This window comes from Cyprinus carpio, chromosome B6 (genome assembly GCF_018340385.1).
Source record: "Cyprinus carpio isolate SPL01 chromosome B6, ASM1834038v1, whole genome shotgun sequence".
In the NCBI taxonomy this organism is placed as follows: Eukaryota; Metazoa; Chordata; class Actinopteri; order Cypriniformes; family Cyprinidae; genus Cyprinus; species Cyprinus carpio.
In genome coordinates, this window is record NC_056602.1 from 2,545,291 (window position 1) to 2,569,497 (window position 24,207).

A 24,207-nucleotide genomic window follows, 5' to 3' on the forward strand; every position below is an offset into this window, starting at 1 on the left:
GGCGGGACTAGAGAGATAATCCAGTAGGGATGGGTAGATCGACACCTAGTGGACACACGTTTCAAGTTTTTGACACACTAGTGCTTCGAAACCGGAGTGTTCCGGAGCATTGCTTGAAATGAGGCTGTCACGTGACCTGTGAAAACGAAGCTTCGTTACCTCACTGACACGTCACGCTAGACTCAAATACAAAGTGCGTCGATTGTGCTGTCCCATACCCACGATCCATCTAGAGCAATGGTATAGTTATATCAGTCAGCATGCCTATATGTATGTAGTGTTTTACACTGTGTATCAATGTTAATTATAATACTACAATTAAAAACAATGACATGTGAATGTCAGTTGACTGAATGAAAATTAATACACCTTGCGGGCTCAACCACTGTTCCCAAAAAGGATAAAAGTCCATCCTTAACCACAAACATTTTTTGCTGCTTGTAAAAAGCTTCAAAGCATCAAGGCAGTTTGTTGTAAAGGCTCACTACTTCAAAAGCCTCGCTCAGCACATCCCTATAATCCAGGTACAAAGCAAAAGGTAGGGCTGGGGCAAAAAGTATCCAAACAGGGCAAGACGAGAGAGGTAATCCAAAGTACACAAGCAATAATCAGAAGATGAGGAAACAGACAAGACAAGACAAGGCAAGGGAAGGCAAGGGAAGGCAAGGGAAGGCAAGGGAAGGGAAGGCAAGGCAAGGCAAGGCAAGGCTAGGCTAGGCTAGGCTAGGCTAGGCTCTTACAATACTTAGCCATTTGAAAGGGATCTGAGTGAGTGTTATACTGAATGTGTGATTGGTTACAGCTGTGTGCAATCAGTGCAAAGAATGATGGGATATGTAGTCCGGAATGACATGCAACAGTGTGTGTAGTGTGAGAGTCAATGTAATGGAACTCTAGTGGTGATCGAACGGAAGTCCATGGACAGGATTCGTGACACTAGAATTGACTTTTGGTTAACATCTGAGGAAATTGGGAATCAAATTCAGGAGACTGGCAGAGTGCCTTCAGTCTTCAGAGACCATAGATTGACCCGTTTAGTTATCAGCCTTGATACAAGAACTCCAGGATCTCATTTCAATTACTGGAAATTAAATAATTCACTTTTTGAAGAAGTTCAGTTTAAGGATAATGTTAAAAGTGTGATAAAGAGATGTTACAATAATGCTAAAATATCAGGCTTATATAAAATAGTTATATAAAAATAGTTTAATTCAAAACATAACTGATATATATGACACACAAATAGAAAGTGAAGATAAAAAATATTTTAATAAAAGTACTATTGAAATTAGAACAAATCTATGAATATGAAGCTAAGGGTGCGTTTATAAGGTCAAGGAGAAAGTGGTTAGAAAAAGCTGAACCAAATTCTAAAAATGAGATTTTTCCTCTTTAAAGAAATGCAAGATGAATGCAGTTAACCTCTACTAGTTGATTTTATAAGGAGATGATCTAGAATGGTCTAGTTATAATATCCATCAGTAGAGACTAACTGCTGCATGTAAACCAGTCAATTGACTTTTACACCTATATTTTCAGATTTATTAAGATGACTTCTTGTTCATTTTGACAAGGCAAATACTGATCTTTGTTTTAGGCCAATATTTTGACTGGACACACATTAAATACTTTTATTAAAATACACAGATTAAAATATTTAAACTGTGTCAACAATCCACTTAACTTTATAATCAAAGAAATAGTTTAAACATTCAGAATTAGACTGTAAAAAAAGCATTTAATTGTCCCGAAAATCAATGTTATCAATAACTGTTATCTGTTTTGTCACTTGAGAATATTATATATTATAAATCTATACTATAAGCTCAAGCTAGCATGCTGCAATTACAATGCAAGACCGCCGAGTTCTCAACTTCCTTGACAAAAAAAAAAAAAAAAACATTAAAAAAAAAAATTCTGAAAAGCTATGCATGTGACCACCACTTCCACAAGACATTGTTCAACAGAAACTAGTCATAGTCACACAGAGCTGTGAAGATGGCATGCTTTGTGAGATACAGTTTTCTATTGATCAGTATCTGTTTAAGAAGCACTTCGTGGGCAGACTCAATGCTGCAAGGTATGAATATGTATATGCATATTTTGCTTTTCATTTCAACTTTTAAAAATGTTACTTTCATGGAGGCTGGATCCTGTAATAGAAAATGTTATATAGAAATGCTGCATTAGTTAAAAATAGACAATTGACTACACTCATGTAAATGAAAGGCTATAAAATACTTTATTTGTATGTTTGTTTATTTGTTTTCACATGTCTGTACATTTTGCTACAAAAATTATTTCAGATGCACAATAGCCTGAAAATTCATCAGTGCATTTAAGTGTTGAAGATCTCATTAGTTGTTTTTCTCAAACACAGTTACATCTTTAATTGGAGCTGTTGGGAATAATATCATCATCCAGTGTGCTGCTGATAAAACCCCTCAAGATGGGGTATACCTGTACAAACAAGAAGGAGCAAGTAAAAATAAGCAGGAAGTCTTCTTCTATTACAAAGATGGGACTTTTATACCTAAATCAAAATGGTGTAGAGACAAAGTCAAAGTAAATGGAACATTTCCCAACTTTAATGTCACCGTCTTGAATGTAAAAGCCACAGACATTGGGTTGTACTGGTGTGAATTTAATTTGCAAGACAAAAAATCTGTTGGCACAGTCACATGGTTATTGATAGGTAAGTGTGTCTTACACTTCATGTAAATACATTTATTATCAAACATGATGAGTTTATTGTTGTCTATATGAATGTAAAAAATTTAGTTTTGTATTTAGTATGTAAACTATGTTAATGGGAAACCTATTCAGATGCAGAGATTGAGAAGTACAGTCATTGTTTAATTAATATTGAATGTAAAACAGCACAGATGATAGCTCTAATTCTCTGGTCTTCATTTTCTATTCTATCATAGAAGAATCAGTAGATAAAAAAACAAATAAAACAGGAGAAATAGAAAGGAAAGGAGAAGCAGGAGGAAAAGATGATGAGAAAGTGTGCTCAGGAGATATTCTTCATTATGTGAAGATCATTGTGTGTGCTGTCATGCTGCTGCTGCTGTGCATCACTGGTTTCATCTTTGTGATTCTGAAGGTAAGCACACATACAAACACAAAAATCAGTATTGAAAAGCACAAATCAAAAATAAAAACTAAACTTATAAACAACATTATGCATCTATCTGAAATGCATTACAGAGGTTTTGATTTTGTTTTTGTGGTTTGATTTTTTGCTGAAAATCGGTTGCTGTCTAATTGTTTTGTAATTCCTAAACTCTGGGATGTTTTTCTGGGATGTCCCAAATAAGTCAAAGCTTTACATGTAAAATTAGTTATGGCATGTTTACAGACCACTGAAAACTGTTGAAATTGTGCTCAAAAGTCAAGTGGCCCTGCAGTTTGTTCTCAAACTATTAATTGTTTTTGACATTAAGCAAAAACTTCAAATAAATATATGACCACTGATAATAGAAAATCATATGAGCCTTTAGTTAATTTTGGCTTCCTGAATCCTGAAGTGAAAAATAAATGGATTTGTTGCGTCTTGTTGAGAATATATCAGCATTACACACTCAGAAAATCTTACCCTCACACTGACCGAGATGCACAAAGTCTTTTAATAGCCAAACCACTTAATAGTTAACATAATCAACAGCTAAAGCCCACTAATGCACAGCTCACATTCTATAGCCGCAAGATTTATAAAGGTTTTCATTTGAGAAACAGAAGTCATAGAGCTCAAAAAATTCAGCAACCCATCAAATAACAACCCATTTTATTTTTTTTTATTTTTTTACCTCAAAAATAGCTGTTGCAGTTTGTCTGCTGGTCAGTGACAGATTTCTCAGTATGCGCCGCTAGCAGTCATACACCACAAGCAAGATTCTTGTGAACAAGCTTGACAAGTGCCCCATTCCTCTGTGTCTCTCTTCCAAATAAAATGTTATTTTGATCTTCTCACTGGCTCTAAACCTTGTTCCTGGTGTCCCTACAATCACTCCCCATTTAACCCCCTTTACTGCACCCCTGGAACAGTGTTTACTCAGTCATTTTGGAAGCTGAAGAGTTTTAGATTTTTTATTATTATTATTATTATTTTTTAAGTGAGTCACTTCTTTTTGTCATCCTCAGGTGAAGGGGTGTTGGAGAAACAAGAAATACAGACCATCAAATCCACCCTCAGACTAAGTTTATGAAGAGATGAAACGGAGTAATTTAGACGGCCAGCCCAGTGTACGGACGCTCATCAACCCTGACTATCAATCCACCAAGTTACTCCACTAAATATCTGTGATATAAAGTTTAAATTTATATCTCTATTTGGATTGGCAAAGCTTTCAAATGATTTATTGCTTCATATTTGAGTTTCTCATTTTGATTTTTTTCTTATCCTTCTTTCAGTTCAGAGAGAGAGAAACATAAGCTACCTGATCTACTGATGAAAACATAACTGTGGGAACTTTTTCAAAAGACATGAAATACATACCAATAAGTACATATCAGTGCAGTTTCTAACAGAAATGAACACTAGAGGCAGTAACACAGCGAGCACTTGTAATTGTCTTTGTACACAGTTATGATTACAGCTCCACATCTTTCACTATGGTTATATTTAAGATGCTGTAGATCAGGACCAACTTAATAGTTTCAGTGTAAAGAATAAAAAAAGATGCAGCAGTTTAAGAGATATTGTCAGCTGATGGACAACAGAAATGTCAAAGAGCTCATTTGTGGTCTGGTGTGCACATGCCTGCGAGCTACTTTCAGTCTGACAAATAGTCCAACCGTGAACTGACTGATAGAATTAAAGTACAGAATCATATTTCACTCCTCTGTTAATAATAAAGGCAATCAAAGCTATTTTGTCTCATTGCAAATTTTATACTAAACATTGCAAAAATAGTAGGCTACTTGTTTACACAGTTTGTATTTGACTCTCTGATGTTCATTTCTAAACTTGGTCACCACTCTTAACCAAACATCTTCCTTTGCAGTTGTGGTCATGTCTTCCTTTCTGTAACCTTAGAATGCATTAAAACAAGCCACACCTGGGCCGGCTCCATGGGGTTGGGGGGGGGGGGGGGGTATGGTTTGGGCGTCGCCCCCTCACCCAAGATGAGTGTGAAAGTAGATTTTAATTATGAAATATAATGGTTTATTTAAAAAATATATATATATTTGCCAAATACATACGCTTTCTAGCATTAATGTGATGCTATTATAGCATCAATTTAGGACAGTCCGTTTCATGAAGTCTCATTTTAATTGTTACTCTGACACAAATTCCCACGCAAGCGGAGCAAATAAGAAAGGAGCACTACTGAGTAAGCTATGATGAATTTATTTTTTTCTCTTTTTTTCATGTTTAATAGAGGGCTAGATGATCGTAGTTTAATTATTTCGCTGTGTTGTTATTGTTTGGTGCTGTTCAAGTTGTTCCAACTTAAAATGATGCATCTGTTAAATGGGTCGCAATGAATGTATTATGTCAGGGAACTAGTCGCAATGAGCTTGTGTTTCTTTGTAAAGCTGACACAATTAAGTATTGCTGGTGGTTGTGGTGGTGTCACTTGTCTATTTTTGTGGTAAAACTGCTGCCTAAAACTGCTCACATTTTTATTTCCTGGACGTCAGACTTTTAAATTTGGTGGCTATGCGATTTTGTTTTATTCAATACTCTGCCATCTGTATTTGCTAAGTAGCTTTTAATAGGTTAATTCACTCAGAACGCATTTTTCATTCCACTGCTGCACTTTAACATTGTACTTCAATGTAAATGCGCTACTTGACGTCTTGGATGCTGCGCTCTCGTCTCAGGTCTTTAGCAGATTCTTGCACATAATTCTCGTGCATAATAGCCTACATCATTCTAAAACACGGCGAACAAGTTCAAAGAAATTCAGCTTCTGAAACACGTCTCTAGACCTTGCACTTTGTGCAATGTAATCGCCCCCTTTTGTCACCTCAGCCGCTCCCTCATCAGTGCTGCGCTGGCGCCGGCTCTGAGTCACACTGACATGTTTCTAGCGCTGACTAACTATGATGAAGTTTAAAAAGTATGCTGTGCGTGCAGATGAGGCTTTTATGTGTTAAAAGAGCATATATTACATAACATGCATTACTTATCATCCAGCTTGGTTGCATTTTTAATGAATTTTAATGTTTTTAATGTAATGTTTTTATGTATTTGATTTAGTATATTTTGCCTCTGACAAGAGTGTCTCTTGTCTTTGTATTGTGCAAAATAACATTGAAAAATAAAACACAACAAAACATTTAATTAAATAATTGTCAAAATTATTTTAAGCCACTTTACAGTAGGTGGATTTCTTATACACCAGTGTTTCACAGTAATACACAGTATATTACCAAATTATTTTAAAAATTCTCAGAATTACATTACAAAGCACTAACTGTTGTGAATCAAACTGTACAAAACTGAGTAATTTTACTCTGTATTAAAAGTTATTTACATCAGTTAATAGATCTCTTAACATATAAAATAAACAGCAACACTTACAGCAAGGTTCCATTTGTTTAATTATATTTAATATATTAATTAACAATGAGCAATAATTTGTTACAGTAATTGAGTATTATGATGGAATAGCTACCTGTCAAAGCCACTAGATGGCAAGCCTGCAACCTTTAGGCAAAAAAGCGTAATGGCTAATGCTAACAGAAAGGAGACCAGAGGCCTTTTTTTAACAGATGTCATTGAAGGAGAGGCTTCACTGCGCTCAATAAACAGCTTCTTAGAGGAAACAGCTCATCATTTAATGAATCCACAGCCTATGGGCTAATCTTCAACATGTTTTACACTAAACAATACTTTTGGATTGAACTATTTTTAGAGTTTACATTGAAAAAAATGCTGTTTTAAAAGAGGTTTTTTTGTGACAGGAGGGATTCAGCTCACGGCATTCTCATTTCTGCTAATATGACAGTTTACTTAACAGCAAATCAAAGATTTTAGAGCATGCACTCAATAAGCCTTGATTAGACTAGGACAGCTGATTTGGTGGTTGCCTAGCAACATAAAAAACTGCAGCACATTGCTCTTTTCTAAATTAAAAAAAGTCAACCAAAAAGGCAGTGTGGTCGCATCGTGTTTTCAGACCATATAAAAGCATTCTGTCTGATCGTTGCATAACTCAATCAAATCAGCATGACAACTAAATAGTTACTTTAAACTAAACAGGCTAAATACAAACTACTGAAGCAAGACAAAAATAACTGAGTATATATGTTTAAATAAACTATTTATGTTGGACTTTAGGAATGCAGTTAACCTCTTCTAGTTTATTTTATAAGGAGATGATCCAGTCTAGTTATAATATCCATCAGTAGAGTCTAACTGCTGCATGCAAACCAGCCAACTGACTTTTATAGCTGTATTTTCATTTATTAAGATGACTTCTTTTTCATTTTGACATAAAGCAAATACTGATCTTTGTTTTAGGCCAAAATTTTGAATGGACAATATTTATATTAAAATACACAGATTAAATTATTTAAACTGTGTCAACAATCCACTTAACTTTATATGCTATACACATAACATCTTAATTAAAGAAATAGTTTAAACAATAAGGATTAGACTGTAAAAAGCATTTAAATGTCCCGAAATACAATGTTATCATTAACTGTTAACTGTTTTGTCATTTGAGAATTTTATATATTATATATCTATATTATAAGCTCAAGCTAACATGCAATTACAATGCAAAACCCCTGAGTTCTCAACTTCCTTGAAAAAAAAAAGTGTCTGAAAAGCGATGCATCAACCACCACTTCCACAAGCAAATGAACAGAAACTAGTCATAGTCACACAGAGCTATGAAGATGGCAAGTGTTGTGAGATACAGTTTTCTATTGATCAGTATCTGCTTAAGAAGCACTTCGTGGGCAGACTCAATGCTGCAAGGTATGAATATGTATCTGCATATTTTGCTTTCCATTTCATCTTTTAAAAATGTTACTTTGGCTAGAACCTGCAACAGAAAATGTTATATAGAAATGTTGCATTAGTTAAAAAAAAGACAATTGACTACACTCATGTAAATGAAAGGCTATAAAATACTTTATTTGTATGTTTTCACGTCTGTACATTTTGCTACAAAAATTATTTCAGATGCACAATAGCCTGAAAATTCATCAGTGCATTTAAGTGTTGAAGATCTCATTAGTTGTTTTTCTCAAACACAGTTACATCTTTAATTGGAGCTGTTGGGAATAATATCATCATCCAGTGTGCTGCTGATAAAACCCCTCAAGATGGGGTATACCTGTACAAACAAGCAGGAGCAAGTAAAAATAAGCAGGAAGTCTTCTACTATTACACAGATGGGACTTTTAGCCCTAAATCAAAATGGTGTAGAGACAAAGTCATAGTAAATGGAACATTTCCCAACTTTAATGTCATCGTCTTGAATGTAAAAGCCACAGACATTGGGTTGTACTGGTGTGAATTTAATTTGCAAGACAAAAAGTCAGTTGGCACAGTCACATGGTTATGGATAGGTAAGTGTGTCTTACACTTCATGTAAATACATTTATTATCAAACATGATGAGTTTATTGTTGTCTATATGAATGTAAAACATTTAGTTTTGTATTTAGTATGTAAACTATGTTAATGGGAAACCTATTCAGATGCAGAGATTGAGAAGTACAGTAATTTTTCTAATTAATATTGAATGTAAAACAGCATAGATGATAGCTCTAATTCTCTGGCCTTCATTTTCTATTCTATCATAGAAGAATCAGTAGAGAAAGTGTGCTCAGGAGATATTCATCATCATGTGAAGATCTTTCTCATTGTGTGTGCTGTCATGCTGCTGCTGCTGTGTATCACTGGTTTCATCTTTGTAATTCTGAAGGTAAGCACACACACACACACAAAAATCAGTATTGAAAAGCACAAATCAAAAATAAAAACTAAACTTATAAGCAACATTATGCATCTATCTGAAATGTATTACAGAGCTGTTATGTGTAAACATGCAATGTGCAAATGGTAGCCGCTTTCAATAGTTTTGTCAAAGCTTTACATGTAAAATTAGTTATGGTGTGTTTACAGACCACTGGAAACTGTTGAAATGGTGCTCAAAAGTCAAGTGGCCCTGCAGTTTGTTCTCAAACTATTAATTGTTTTTGACATTAAGCAAAAAGTGCAAATAAATATATGAACCACTGATAATAGAAAATCATATGAGACTTTAGTTATTTTTGGCTTCCTGAATCCTGAAGTGAAAAATAAATGCATTTGTTGTGTCTTGTTGAGAGTGTATCAGCATTACACACTCAGAAAATCTTACCCTCACACTGACCGAGATGTACAAAGTCTTTTAATAGCCGAACCACTTAATAGTTAACATAATCAACAGCTAAAGCCCACTAATGCACAGCTCACATTCTATAGCCACAAGATTTATACAGGTTTTCATTTGAGAAACAGAAGTCATAGAGCTCAAAAAATTCAGCAAACCATCAAATAACAACCCAATTTTTTTTTTATTTTATTTTTTTTTAACATCAAAAATAGCTGTTGCAGTTTGTCTGCTGGTCAGTGACAGATTTCTCAGTATGCACCACTAGCAGTCATACACCACAAGCAAGATTCTTGTGAACAAGCTTGACAAGTTCCCCGTTCCTCTGTGTCTCTCTTCCAAATAAAATGTTATTTTGATCTTCTCACTGCCTCTAAACCTTGTTCCTGGTGTCCCTAGAATCACTCCCCATTTAACCCCCTTTACTGCACCCCTGGAACAGTGTTTACTCAGTCATTCTGGAAGCTGAAGAATATCTGTCACTTCTTTTTGTCATCCTCAGGTGAAGGGGTGTTGGAGGATCAAGAAATGCAGACCATCAAATCCACCCTCAGACTCAGTTTATGAAGAGATGAAACGGATTAATTTAGACGGCCAGCCCAGTGTACGGACGCTCATCAACCCTGACTATCAATCCATTATGTTACTCTACTAAATATCTGTGATATAAAGTTTAAATTTATCTCTCTATTTGGATTTGCAAAGCTTTCAAATGATTTATTGCTTCATATTTGAGTTTCTCATTTTCATATTTTTCTTATCCTTCTTTCAGTTCAGAGAGAGAGAAACATAAGCTACCTGATCTAATGATGAAAACATAACTGTGGGAACTTTTTCAAAAGACATAAAATACGTACCAATAAGTACATATCAGTGCAGTTTCTAACAGAAATGAACACTAGAGGCAGTAACACAGCGAGCACTTGTAATCATCTTCATACACAGTTACGATTACAGCTCCACATTTTTCACTATGGTTATATTTAAGATGCTGTAGATCAGGACCAACTTAATAGTTTCAGTGTAAAGAATAAAAAAAAGATGCAGCAGTTTAAGAGATATTGTCAGCTGATGGACAACAGAAATGTCAAAGAGCTCATTTGTGGTCTGGTGTGCACATGCCTGCGAGCTACTTTCAGTCTGACAAATAGTCCAACCGTGAACTGACTGATAGAATTAAAGTACAGAATCATATTTCACGCCTCTGTTAATAATAAAGGCAATCAAAGCTATTTTGTCTCATTGCAAATTTTAAACTAAACACTGCAATAATAGTAGGCTACTTGTTTACACAGTTTGTATTTGACTCTCTGATGTTCATTTCTAAACTTGGTCACCACTCTTAACCAAACATCTTCCTTTGCAGTTGTGGTCATGTCTTCCTTTCTATAACCTTAGAATGCATTAAAACAAGCCACACTGACATGTTTCTGAGCGCTGACTAACTATGATGAAGTTTAAAAAGTATTCTGTGTGTGCAGATGAGGCTTTTATTAAAAGAGCATATATTACATAACATGCATTACTTATCATCCAGCTTGGTTGCATTTTTAATGTATTTTATTGTTTTTAATGTAATGTTTATATGTATTTGATTTAGTATATTTTGCCTCTGACAAGAGTGTCTCTTGTCTTTGTGTTGTGCAAAATAACATTGAAAAATAAAAAGTGACAAAACATTTAATTAAATAACTGTCAAAATTATTTTAAGCCACTTTAGGTGGATTTCTTATACACCAGTGTTTCACAGTAATACACAGTATATTACCAAATTATTTAAAAAATTCTCAGAATTACATTACAAAGCACTAACTGTTGTGAATCAAACTGTACAAAACTGAGTAATTTTACTCTGCATAAAGAGAAAAGTTATTTACGTCATATATTTATAGATCTCTTAACATATAAAATAAACAGTAACACTTACAGCAAGGTTCCATTTGTTTAATTATATTTAATATATTAATTAACAATGAGACAATAATTTGTTACAGTAATTGAGTATTATGATGGAATAGCTACCTGTCAAAGCCACTAGATGGCAAGCCTGCAACCTTTAGCCAAAAAAGCGTAATGGCTAATGCTAACGGAAAGGAGACCAGAGGCCTTTTTTTAACAGATGTCATTGAAGGAGAGGCTTCACTGCGCTGAATAAACAGCTTCTTAGAGGAAACAGCTCATCATTTAATGAATCCACAGCCTATGGGTTAATCTTCAACATGTTTTACACTAAACAATACTTTTGGATTGAACTATTTTTAGAGTTTACACTGAAAAAAATGCTGTTTTAAAAGAGAAGTCACTGACTTTTTGTGAGAGGAGGGATTCAGCTCACGGCATTCTCATTCATTCCTATGGGATCCGTAAACAGCGACTGAGTGTCGTACAACTCTGACTGAACATCAGTGATGTCAAGGCTGTAATGTGATTGGTTATTAAGGCACACGTGATCCAAGTTGACCGTTGCACTTTCTCCAATAGCAAGTAATACAGACTCTCTCATCTCCTGATAGTAAGACCATCTCTGTACCTGTCCAGGGTTTGTCCCTATCTTCAGTCCAAGACATGCTTGTAGCCTCAAGTACTCCATTGTGACATTACTAAAGTGATTATGGATCTAAAAAGAAGATCTATAATTTAAAACAGGCAGACAGTGACATTTCTGTAAACCAAGATCTATTTAGATACCTACATTTACACTAATAGTCTATTATTTGAAGGAAATAAATGACAATGTTCAGATTAATCAGTTTATACAAATTATTTATACAAACATACAAGAAAGGTATCAACAGGACAATATCCAGTTTATATAAAGAGATAAATAACTCTGTAAGATCTAAAACAAACGATGTAAGATCAAAATGGAAAAAAAAAAGAAGTAGGCATCACCTTGACTCGAGATCAATGGGCTAAAATATGTACTATCCCACATACCTCAGCTAGGTCAAGAGTTTGATTGGAAATAATTAACTCTATTTTTTATCTGACAAGGTTAAAATCGAAGACAGATATCTGTTTAAGATATTAAAGCTAACAAGTAAAAAGGCAGTTAACTGGAAAGGGTACAAAGAGGTTCTGCCCACAAGAGAAGAATGGTTTCAAATAGTAGCAGAGATCAAATAAATGGAAAGACTCACGAATATATTTAGACTGCAAAAACAATTGTTTAAGAAACAAATGGAGTAAATGGTCAGCCTTCTCCTCTGTAGAATAGTCAGAATGCTAATGTGCCGTAACTTACGAAAATAACTGCCATTGTGACCCATTCGGTCTGCAGAGAGCGATGCTCGTTTTAACTATAACTTGGCAAATGACCATGGAGTAAAAACGCTTTGCGTCGGGTGTTTTTTTTTTTTGCCTTCACATCGTGCATTTAAAATTCTTTAATGCATGGCAAGCTGTTGATTATCCCTTTCATATCATAATATACATATATATATATATATGTAATTCAGCAATTTCTCTAAAAAATCCTATCATTACTGGTGTGCAATGAATTCTGGGGTAGGCGAAAAGTGACCATCTGTTGCATCTTTCATTCCCTGTGAAATGAAGGGCGCAAAGGAGCCTACGAATTGGGACAGCCTTCGTTGCACCGCAGTGATGCAGTCGCCCTTCAAATAAACCCTTCGGAGGATTCCGCCTTTGAATTGGGACGCAGCTACTGCACCGATGCTTTTATGGAAATAACAATACCACATGAATGATGACATTTTAAGCTTCGAGCATCATGCAGTGGCAAATTCCAAACGAAAATGAGCATCCCTATGTCCTACTACCTTCGAAGGGCAGATCTTGAAGTATGTTATTGTGTATTTGGTGTAACAGAATATGTTGACATGCTTTAATGTTCAAAAAACATATTATTTTTCAAATACTGTATTGTAGGACCTCTTTTTCTGCCATATGCACATAAACTGACAGTCATCACTGATAAGCTACTACTAAATATTGTAGAAACTTAATTTTCTGTAAAGTTGCTTTGCAATGATTTGTATCGTAAAAAGCGCTATAAAAACTTGAACTTAATATGCCCCGCCTCTCTCAAACGCATCGTTTTCTTCAAAGTCCCTCCTTCTGACAAACGCAGTCTGCTCTGATTGGCCACTGACCCAGTGCATTGTGATTGCCAAACACCGCAAGCACTCGTCCGAAATGTAACGCCCCTTTTCATGATCGCGAGTGTCTTCTTTCAAAATAAATGTAAAGACAGTTAATAATGTCCTTAGTTTTACCATCAGTTCAAGCCCGAAAGAGGAACAGAGTCAGAGACAGACACAGTGATGAAGCTCCTATGTGTTTGCAGTACACAAGCCACGGGTGGTTAAGACAGCTGACTCCACTTTGTGGACCTGTCTCTCTCTCTCTCTCTCTCTCTCACACACACACACACTCACACACACACACACCAAATAAAGTGTTTTTGCTTTCTCCTAGATACACACAGCATCTCTCTGACACAGCTGCTTCAACACTAACTGTGTTACTGAAACCACACCTTCTTTCTTTGTGTGAACATTTGGGCGACATTATGCAAATATTTCCACATCGTGACGTAGAGATGTGGGGACGTGTTTGAATGAGCCGTTTTAGGGGCGTAGCAGAGTCTTAACTTTGATAAAGAATACCTCTTTGGATTTGAGACTTTGGTCTTTGTAATTTTACAGATCTTCTTCATGCACCAAGAGCTTGTAACACTCCAAAGAGAAAGGAAAAATTGAAATCACTTCATATGACCCCTTTAAAATAAAGACTAATTTAATTATTCTACTTACATTTGTATGTGAAGTCGAAATCAACCCCAACATGTCACAATGGAAACTGACAAGGAGATGGGTGTGGCCCAATGAGTGTCCATGACAACAAACAAAAGGAAACAGAGCAGCAGGGAAACATGAGGTGAACAGAGCAGCAATGAAGACACAGAACTACACAATAAGAGTCCATGACCACAAACACAGGAAACACAGGCAGGGATCGTGACAACAGTAGTGTCCAAAAACATGTTATTTACCACGGTACTGTCACAAAATGGTTACAGAGATGATGAAGTTTAAAGTTCTAAAATAAGAATTTATAATATCAAGAGGTAGATTCAAACATAAGCAGGCAAGTAACACGACCATAAGACACAAAACACCGGGGGCCTGTAGCATGAAGCTGGTTTAGCTGGTTAGCAGGTAAGCTTCAGTTTAGTTTGTGCCAACTCTGGGTTGACTCTCTAACCATTAGGCCACAACTGCCCCTAAACGTGAACAGCCAATCACACGCCTTGAAACTGTGATTCACTTCTCACGAGAGTCTGTGCAATTCACTACCAAAGATTGTTAGTTTATATAGTATAATATACATAGACATTACAAACTAAAATCTAAGCTCATATGTAATCATGTTTAAAGCTATTGGTTCTAACACTTATTTGTATTGCATATTATTTTATATATTTATATTAATTTTAAATAAATGCTTGATTATTAAAATAAAATAAACTGGTTTGTGTAATGGATTAATTGTGCAATAATTATATACAGTAAATATAGAATATTTATAATAATCATCTCTAAAAGTCAGATGATTTTATTGTTAAAAATGATTTACTATGTAGTGCCCTTTATTTTGGAGCAAGATAAACTGGCGGGGGTGGCTTGTGTGATTGGCCACTGACCCAGTGCATTGTGATGGCCGAACACCGCAGCACTCCGTCCGAAATGTACGCCCCTTTTCCATGATCGCGGTGTCTTCTTTCAAAAATAATGTAAAGAACGTAATGATCCTTGTTTTGACCATCAGTTCAGGCGTCCGAAAGAGGAACAGAGTCAGAGACAGACACAGTGGATGAAGCTCCTATGGGTTTGCAGTACCAAGCCGGGTGGTTAAGACAAGCTACTCCACTGTGGACCCTGTCTCTCTCTCTCTCTCCTCTCTCTCACACACACACACTCCCACACACACCCCAAAATAAAGTGTTTTTTTTGCTTTCTCCTAGATACACCCAGCATCTTACGCGGACACCGCTGCTTCAACACAACTGTGTTACTGAAACACACCTTCTTTCTTTGCAGTGAACATTTGGGCCCTTATGCAAATATTTCCACATCGTGACGGAGAGAATGTGGGGACGGGTTTGATGAGACGTTTTGGGGGCGGGCAGAGTCTTACTTTGATAAAGAATACCTCTTTGATTTGAACTTTAGTCTTGTAACTTTACAGATCTTCTTCATCACCAAGGAAGCTTTAACACCCAAGAAAACCGAACCTCACCCCTCGCAATCTCATCAGCGAACCAGACTCCGCGGGGTGCTCCCACCCCTTTGAATAAATAAGTCGGTGTTGGTGCCCACACTATGTGCTACGGGGGATACATTTTGTAGGTGAAGTCGAAAATCACCCCCAACATGTCACATGGAAACTGACAAGGAATGGGTGTGGTCCAATGAGTGTCCATGACAACAACAAAAGGAACAGAGCAGCAGGGAAACATAGGTTGGAACAGAGCAGCAATGAAGACACAGCAATTACACAGATAAGAGTCCATGACCACAACACAGGACACACAGACACGGGATCATGACAACAGTAGTGTTCCAAAATACCGGTATTACCTACGGTACTGTCACAAAATGGTTACAGAGATGATGAAGAAGTTTAAGTTCTAAAATACAGATTTTAATTATATTCAGAGGTAGAAATCAACATAAGCAGACAAGTACACACCATAATGACCACAAAACACCCTGGGGCCTGAGCATGAAGCTGGGTTAGCTCGGTATAGCCAGGTAGCTTCATTTAGTTGTGTCAGCTAGGGTTTGACGTCTCTACCCATTCGTCCACAACTGCCCCTAAACTTTGAACAGCAATCACCACGCCTTGAAACTGTGATTCACTTCTCACGAGAGTCTTGTGCAATTCACTCCAAAGATTAAAAGATTTTTAGAAATATGAGAATGTAAGCACATTTTTACACAGCAATATGAAATGACTATCCATGAAAGAGGACAACTTGAAAAACACCTTTGCCATTCAGTGGCAACGTTTTGAACTTGTTTATATAGTACAAGTTACATAGACCATTACAAACTAAAGTCTAAGCCCTATATGTAATCATGTTTAAGCTATTGTATTGTATTGCATATGACGTTATAAGTTTATATTATAATCTGGATAAGTATTGTGGAGTGGACACTTTCAAAACTTTTTATATCATCTGATTATGAGACGGTAAAATCACAAAAGTATAGTACCAACAGTGATCGTTAAATACTGATAGCCTACGCACAATAAAATAATAAGGTTCATAAGATATCAACACAGTCTCGGATAAGAATGGGATTATCCTTACTCTGAACTGTTGTCTTTTCCATCCTGAATGCGAGCAAATGTTGGATCACATCATAATTAGGGACCACAGTTTCCACAATCCCTTCACGCGATTGGGAGTCTCTTTCATTCTGGATGGCAGGGCAGTACTGTAACCATCGAGGGTACTTTGCAGTATTAAACAAGTATTGAATATCAATATAAATCAGGCTTCCCAGAAAATCGTCAAAAAGAACACAGGAATGGCCTTCTCAGCTGCCTAGTTGCACCGCTTGCTCATCACAACGGCCGTGTTCAACACGCAATCGTGTTCCGTTTTAAAAAAAGTTTTGCAACGTTTTGTCGGGGGCTGACCGCAAGCCCAGAACATAATCTGGCCCTGGAGCAGGGCATGCTGTTGAGCGACGTTACTTTGGTGATGAACACCTCTAAAAGACAAACCCCTTTCATGTTACTTGAAAACCCAGAGTGACACAAACTAACACTGACACTTACCAGACTAACCAGCTTCATGCTACAGGCCCCCGGTGTGAAAAAAGTATCACATCTGACATATAACATGCTCAACAGCAGTAATTGAGAGAGAATGCTGGCCTCTACTGGAGACTATTGGACATAACTGATTCTCATCTACTGTAAATATGTAACACAAACTGAAATATAGAGAGCACTCAAAGTTATTTAATTATTTATAATGCATGCATTAATGTTTCTGTCTCACTCTGCCTTTATCAAACCGTCTTCAGCTGCAGTTTCAGTGTGACGCATCAAATCCACTGAAGAGGCCAGAAGAATATCAGCACAGCTGTGAAGAATCATGAGAAATACTCCTCAAAGTTGTTGTGTGATTTATTGCTCTTCAAATTAATCAAAATAATATTTTCAGACATAATTAACAAAATATTTAAGTTGAATACTATTACTTATATACATTGTTCAATATGGCAATTGAAAATATTTAAATTAGACTCAACCAACCATAATGTCCCAGAGGTTCTCAGTTGGATTCAGGTCTGGGGAACATGAGGGGTCAGTCAACGCCATCAAGCCTTCATCATCCAGAAACTGTCTGTTCACTCTGCACACATGAGGTCAGGTGTTTTGATTATATTCGAGGAACCCAGAGTCCACTGCAGCAGCGTAAGATCTGACAGCAGCTCTGAGGTTTCAGTGCTGGACTGTGAGCACAGGTCAACTACAGGACATCAGGCCCTCATTCCACCCTCATGGAGTCTGTTTCTGACAGTTTGGTCAGTAACATGCACACAGTCGCCTGCTGGAGGTCATTGTGTAGTGCTCTAGCAGTGCTCCTCCTGTTCCTCCTCACACATGGAGCAGATAACAGTCCTGCTGCTGGGTTTTAGGCCCTTCTAACAGCCCTGTCCAGCTCTCCTCGGTGTAATGGTCCATCTCCAGGGATATCCTCTATGTTCTTGAAGGACTGTGCTTGGAAACACACCCAAACCTCCTTACTTACAGCACATACTGATGTACCATCCAGAGCTGGGACTATCTGTGCAACCTGATTGTGTTACAGATACTGCCCCCATGAAACAAGTAGTGAGAAGGACCTTAACAAAACACAAGACTAGATAAATCAGTTACGAAAGACAAGGAGAGAGCAATTATCAGTGGACACCACCTGCAAAACCATTCCCTTTCTGGGGGTTGTCTTGTGGTTGCCTCTCCAGAGCATCTGTTGTCACTTTCATATTAAAACCAGGTAAGTGTTACCATAAGAATAGAAAAGAATATCCTTAAGCATCTGTAAGTTAAGCAGCATTTGACCTGGAAACTCTTCACAAATGTTTCTGCTTCACTGCAGCTGAAAATCACTTTTACATTACACAAGATGAGAATAACTTATGATCATATAATATATTTTGTGGAAAGATTCATCTAATTTTTGATATTGGAGATATATATGTTTGTTGGAAAATATAGAGCTTGTTTGTACTTTCTTTAAACAGCAGGTGAAAGAAGATTGCTCAGTAAGTTTACGAGTCACTCACTTTGTTTCAAACAAATGATTGTGTTTCCATCACTATCAATTCTCACACTTTAACCAGTTTAATATAAATATTGGTTTAGCTGTCATGGTCCAATTTGGTCAAGTCTAAAAAAAAGGAAAACTATTTTTTTTTTTTAAAGGATTTAATAGGGAAAGAAGAATGGCAGAATCTTCACTAACAGCAAGAAAAACCAGCAGACGGAGTATCAACAGGTTTACCTCCATGTAAGTCAATAATTAAAGAAGAACACTTTGACTTTTCTTTTATAATATTGAATATGTACAGTTCAGGAATATAAAGCTGTTCAAATAATTTCAGCTTAACAAGAATAATTATTGTACATATTTTTGTATTTATTTATTTATTTGTTTAGGTAAGGTTTATGTAATGAGCTTCACATTTAGGTTCTGATCAGCTTCTCTGGGTTCATTTTACAGTAATAACCAGCTGACTGTACATGACCCCTCCTTTATATTTGAGTTTCTTAAAAGTCAGCACTCTTTGTCTCTAAACACTCTTTACACTCAACCAGCTTCATGAGGTGCATCATGGGGTTCTTCATTTAAACCACAACACTGTTCCTATAGAAGAGGAGAGGTCAAGAGAAGAAGGTAGACGTTATTGTACTTTTAAAAGACTAATATCAGAGGAATCAGATTTTATTTCATGTTGTCAAATAAAAGCTCATTAATGAAAAACATATTGTGAGTTTAATCTTTGTTATGATAACTGTGTCTGTGTTGTTCTTTCTATAGAATAAACTGATGAAGACACAGAAAAGACGTGCAGCTGATGATCCAGAACAGAATCAAGAAAGATTCAAGACATTCAAACACTCAGCAGAAGTCAGAAGAAAGAAAAGTGAGTTATAAAATAATGAAATAATAAAATTACATTTAAATATTATTTCAATCATTTTGTTTGCATTAGTATAGTTGGGGTGGCTGTGTTTTATTCTGAAGGGCTCATCACTATGACCCGGAATCACTTTTAAGGGTTTGCAAAATTATTGTCATAGAATTTGGGAGGATAATTCATACATGCACCATGTTTTTTGAAATTTGTTTTTTTTATTTTTTGGATAAAGATTTTTATCCCCACATATAGCTGAAAGATTTCCACATTGGATACACCTGTAATTAGAGAACTGAAATGTCCTTCAAGATGTCTGACTTTGATCAGTTTCTGGGTCATGGACTGAAGGATGGAGGAGTGAGGAAATCAGGAAGCATTCATTTGAGTTTTGAGAAGCACCCTGTGTATTAATGGTATTAGTATTTAATACATTATTTGTATAATATATTAGTATATTAATACAACTCTGTCTATTAAATGTTGGGGATTTTACAGGGACTTTCCTGTGGGTTACATTGTGATTCATTGATTTTGATTCATTTGCGTCAAAAATTATTAATTTAAAATAGGAATGAATCACCACTATACAGTTTGTTGGAGCTTTGTTTGATATTCGGGGGGTCAGAGCAAATAGAGGAGAAGCGGGGCCACAACCTAACCACTTTTTAACTTTCTCAGTTTGTGTAAATCCACATGGGGTTCAAAGTGTAATTTTTTATCCACATTAATTTCACACTTGTCTAGTACAAATATGTTGCTTCATTTCATAATTACAGTGTATAAGTGTTTATTTATTTTACCTAAAAAAAAAAAATAGAAGTGTAATGTGACAACACACACAACTTCTAATGTTATCTGATCTAATGAAAAAAATATACACGACAAAACTAAAATATTTTGTCAACAAAAAAAAAAAAAAATATTTACCCTTTTTCAAATAAAACAATTACCTTTTTTAAGAATTAAAAATAATGTAATTCTGGAGTTTGACAATGAAACACATTTGCAACACTGTTTGGGACGGCCCTGATCACAACACTAGCTATACAGCAGATTAACATAACAAAAAACAGTGTGGGCAAACAGATGAAGAAACACGTTCAGAAAATCACACTGTTGTTCTGATTATCAACATGACTGTGAATAACTGATCACTTAGTAATGTACAAAGCACACCTCAACATGATTGAAAAAACTCATGATTAAGGAGTCATTCAGTGCAAACGGTGCAGGATGAAGTTTATACTTCAGTTGAGGGATTCCTGAAACCCCCTTAAAATACATGAACGTGAAAAACAAAATGTATGAGCAATAGTTTTTACACCGATTCTTGTCTTAGCAGACACTGCTTATAATGTGTTGCCTGTCCTGGTTGAGAACCAGAGACAACACAGAGAAGGAGAAAGCAAGGCCCATGTCGAGCTCTTCACTGATCTCATCCGCTCCTTGAGAGACATCAGACTGAACTGCTGGAGGTGGATGGAGGAGGAGCAGCAGAAAGCAGCAGAGAAACAGGAGCAAGTGCTAGATTGAAGAGCTGGAGCAGGAGATCACTGAGCTAAAGATGAGAAACACTGAGCCTGGAGCAGCTCTCACACACTGAAGATCACCTCCACCTCCTACAGGTCAGTCAACATGATCTCTCTGATCAATGATAATGCAGGATATGATACCATAACACTCCCCACGCTGAAGGATTTCTCCTATCTCCTGCTGTAGGTTCACTCATCCCTGTGCAGCCCTAGAAAACACCAGGAACTTGGCCTGAGATCAGTATGAAGACTCATGAGAGTCTGGAGACTCTGAGGAGAGATCTGACTCAACTGAAGGACACTATAGATGAGAAACTCACACAAACTGGTACATCAATACACACACTGATCAGATAGAAACATGATAGTGTACTCAATTCTTTAAATATAAGCTTCAGATCTGATGATGTTTTATTGTGGTGTGTCTCTACAGAGCTGAAGTGGATGCAGCAGTATGCAGGTACAGTGTGCTGTCTGCACTACACTAGTTTACATTCATACACTCACAGCTTCATTACTGCACTACAATCTGATTAAACACTGGATTAAATAAAAACATCAGCATCACAGAATAACTGTGTATTGTGAAGTTGAGAATTATATTCTGTGTTTTCTCAGTGAATGTGACTCTGGATCCTGATACAGCTCATCCTAAACTCATTCTGTCTGATGATGGAAAACAAGTGAGACATGGAGACATTAGACAGAAACTCCCAAACAAACCAGAGAGATTTGATCCATGTCCCTGTGTCCTGGGAAAGGAGGGATTCTCCTCAGGGAGATTTTTATTTGAGGTGGCAGGTGAAGGGATAAGAACTGATTGGGATTTAGGAGTGGCCAGAGAATCCATTAACAGGAAGGGAAAGATCACAGCAAGACCCAGAGATGGATACTGGAATGTGTGGCTGAGGAATGGAGATGAATATAAAGCCTTTGCTGGTCCTCCTGTCTCTCTGTCTCTGAGAGTGAAGCCGCAGTGGGTCGGTGTGTTTGTGGATTATGAGGAGGGTCTGGTCTCCTTTTATGATGTGGAGTCCAGCTCTCATATCTACTCTTTCACTGCTCGGTCTTTCACTGAAAAACTCTATCCATATTTTAGCCCATCCTTAAACTATGGAGTTAAAAACTCAAGCCCACTGATCATCACACCTGTCAGTTATAATAAATGAATTTACTCAATTATCAAATGCAAGATAATCTGACAAAAGTGAAAAAGTGAAATTGCCTATAAAATCTTAAAAAAAATAAATAAAAAAAAACCTATGATAACCTTAATAAATGTCTGTATAATTGAGATGTGCTGTGATCGTTCTGTTATAAGGAGTGAGACAGCAGCACACGATGCACAATAAATATCACATAACATCACAAACCGAAGGTCATAACCCTTATAAAACATTTTATTTCATATTATTATACACAATATTTTCACATTATTATATAGCTTTTGTTTACCACATGTAAATCTGAAGATAATTAGGACATATTCTTTTCCCTTGCGATGGAAGTCTCTTAAGCGAGAATGATAAGTTTAAAGCTTACAGGCTCGCCTCTTTTTTTTTTTTAAATACGGTTGCTTGTAGGAAAACCTGAGAATCAACTTTGTTTTCTTTACCATTTAATGGTTGCTTTTTTTTCCTCTGATTATATTGTTGTACCCGTGGGCTATATTACTGAAAGGCATCATCTCATGTTGTGATGTCGTCGTGCCTGCTCTCTCTGTGTCCACTGGGGGTCAGTATACATCAGTTTCATTTCTCTGTTCATGTGTCACTTTGTTGAAATCTATTATTGAATTAATATGTCTCTGCACATGTTCTGTGAATTGAGCTTATTCTGAAATTATGCATTCTCATGTCTTCACTCCTGACAACTAGAAATGTCTTCATTTGTGGAAAAAGATATATAAATAATGTTTATTATTATTATTATTATTAGCAGTATATAATAACATTATTTAGAATCCTACTGAATTCTGTTGTGTTGTGGTTTGTGGAGTGTGTTGCTATATGGTTGGATGGTGATTGCTTTGCATGTCTCTAACACAAATGGTGCAGAGACGACTTACATGGCAAATTTAAGTCCAGCATTAAGTAAAAAAACCAAAAATCCATTAAGTCTTTTTTTACTTTGAAACCATTGATGGCTGGCCAAAATACAACTGACTTTTTCACTGGAGGACACCCCAATATTATCCAGAAGCAACAGTTTACAGTTAAAACATGGATTTCTCTCAGCTTTTGTCTTCTCCAGATGTTAACTGATGGACTGGAGTGCTGTGGATTATTGTGATGTTTTTATCCAGCTGTTTGGACTCTCATTCTGACGGCACCCATTCAACTGCAGAGCATCCATTGATGAGACACTGATGCAATGACACTGTGATGTAATGACAAAACTCATTTACATATTGGTTGGTCTGAGGGTGAGCACATTTTAATTTGGGTAAAAACTATTACTTTAACTAGCAAAAGCCAGTTTACTTAATGACATCATCCCAACAGGAAGGACATCATTTATGGAGGGGAAAAACGCAGCACAAACATCATCAGTAAGTATTATCAATGGACTTTTGTGAATTCTGGGATGTGTTAGTTGGTTTCTGTTTCTGGAAAAAAAACATTCATCTTGTTTGATCAAATGACACCAAATCAGGTTGATTTAAAATATGTTGATTAATAATATAAAAATTATAACTTCAAGTTGACTTATCTCTTAATGAATCGTCCTGTTCATTATGTTGTCAGTTGCGTAAATAATCAAATAAGTACTGTTTAAAATGTCAGAGTAGTACTCTGAACGTCCAGCTTTATGCTTTTGTAGAAATGCTTCCTTTAATTTCAACATATGCATATTCTTTATCAAAATATTGTACTGTACATCAGCTATGAGCCATTTGACATGATGCCCACAAATTCATCAGTTCAAGAGTCAATTTAAGGAAAAGTGAGTTTGAGTCGTCACAGCAGATGATTATCAGAAGCTCTCTGAATCAGGAGGTCTCGACCGAGTTCTACGTCCAGTCATGAGTTTTGATGAAGTTCAGTCACATCCGTAATGAGGAAATGCAGATGTATTGTGGGATTCTTTATGACTTCTCGTGGGAATGAACACTTTAGAGTATAAAACCAGGAATTAATGA

At 36.3% G+C, this 24,207-nt stretch overlaps 1 protein-coding gene across 4 annotated transcripts; it reads left to right on the plus strand.

The window, feature by feature from the left end:
• Nucleotides 1–1,812: 1,812 nt before the first annotated feature.
• Nucleotides 1,813–11,030, plus strand: LOC109084886. 4 transcript variants are annotated; one of them, XM_042725324.1, is made up of 5 exons: nt 1,813–2,080; nt 2,381–2,695; nt 2,931–3,109; nt 9,849–9,950; nt 10,119–11,030. In XM_042725324.1, the coding sequence occupies exons 1-5, from the start codon at nt 1,999–2,001 to the stop codon at nt 10,137–10,139; spliced, it is 699 nt and encodes a 232-aa protein (XP_042581258.1). In that variant the 5' UTR covers nt 1,813–1,998; the 3' UTR covers nt 10,140–11,030. The 4 variants fall into 4 exon arrangements, with proteins under 4 accessions (XP_042581258.1, XP_042581261.1, XP_042581260.1 ...); XM_042725326.1 differs by lacking the exons at nt 1,813–2,080; nt 2,381–2,695; nt 2,931–3,109 and adding exons at nt 7,652–7,942; nt 8,224–8,538; nt 8,775–8,896; XM_042725327.1 differs by lacking the exons at nt 9,849–9,950; nt 10,119–11,030 and adding an exon at nt 4,147–5,074.
• Nucleotides 11,031–24,207: the final 13,177 nt, after the last annotated feature.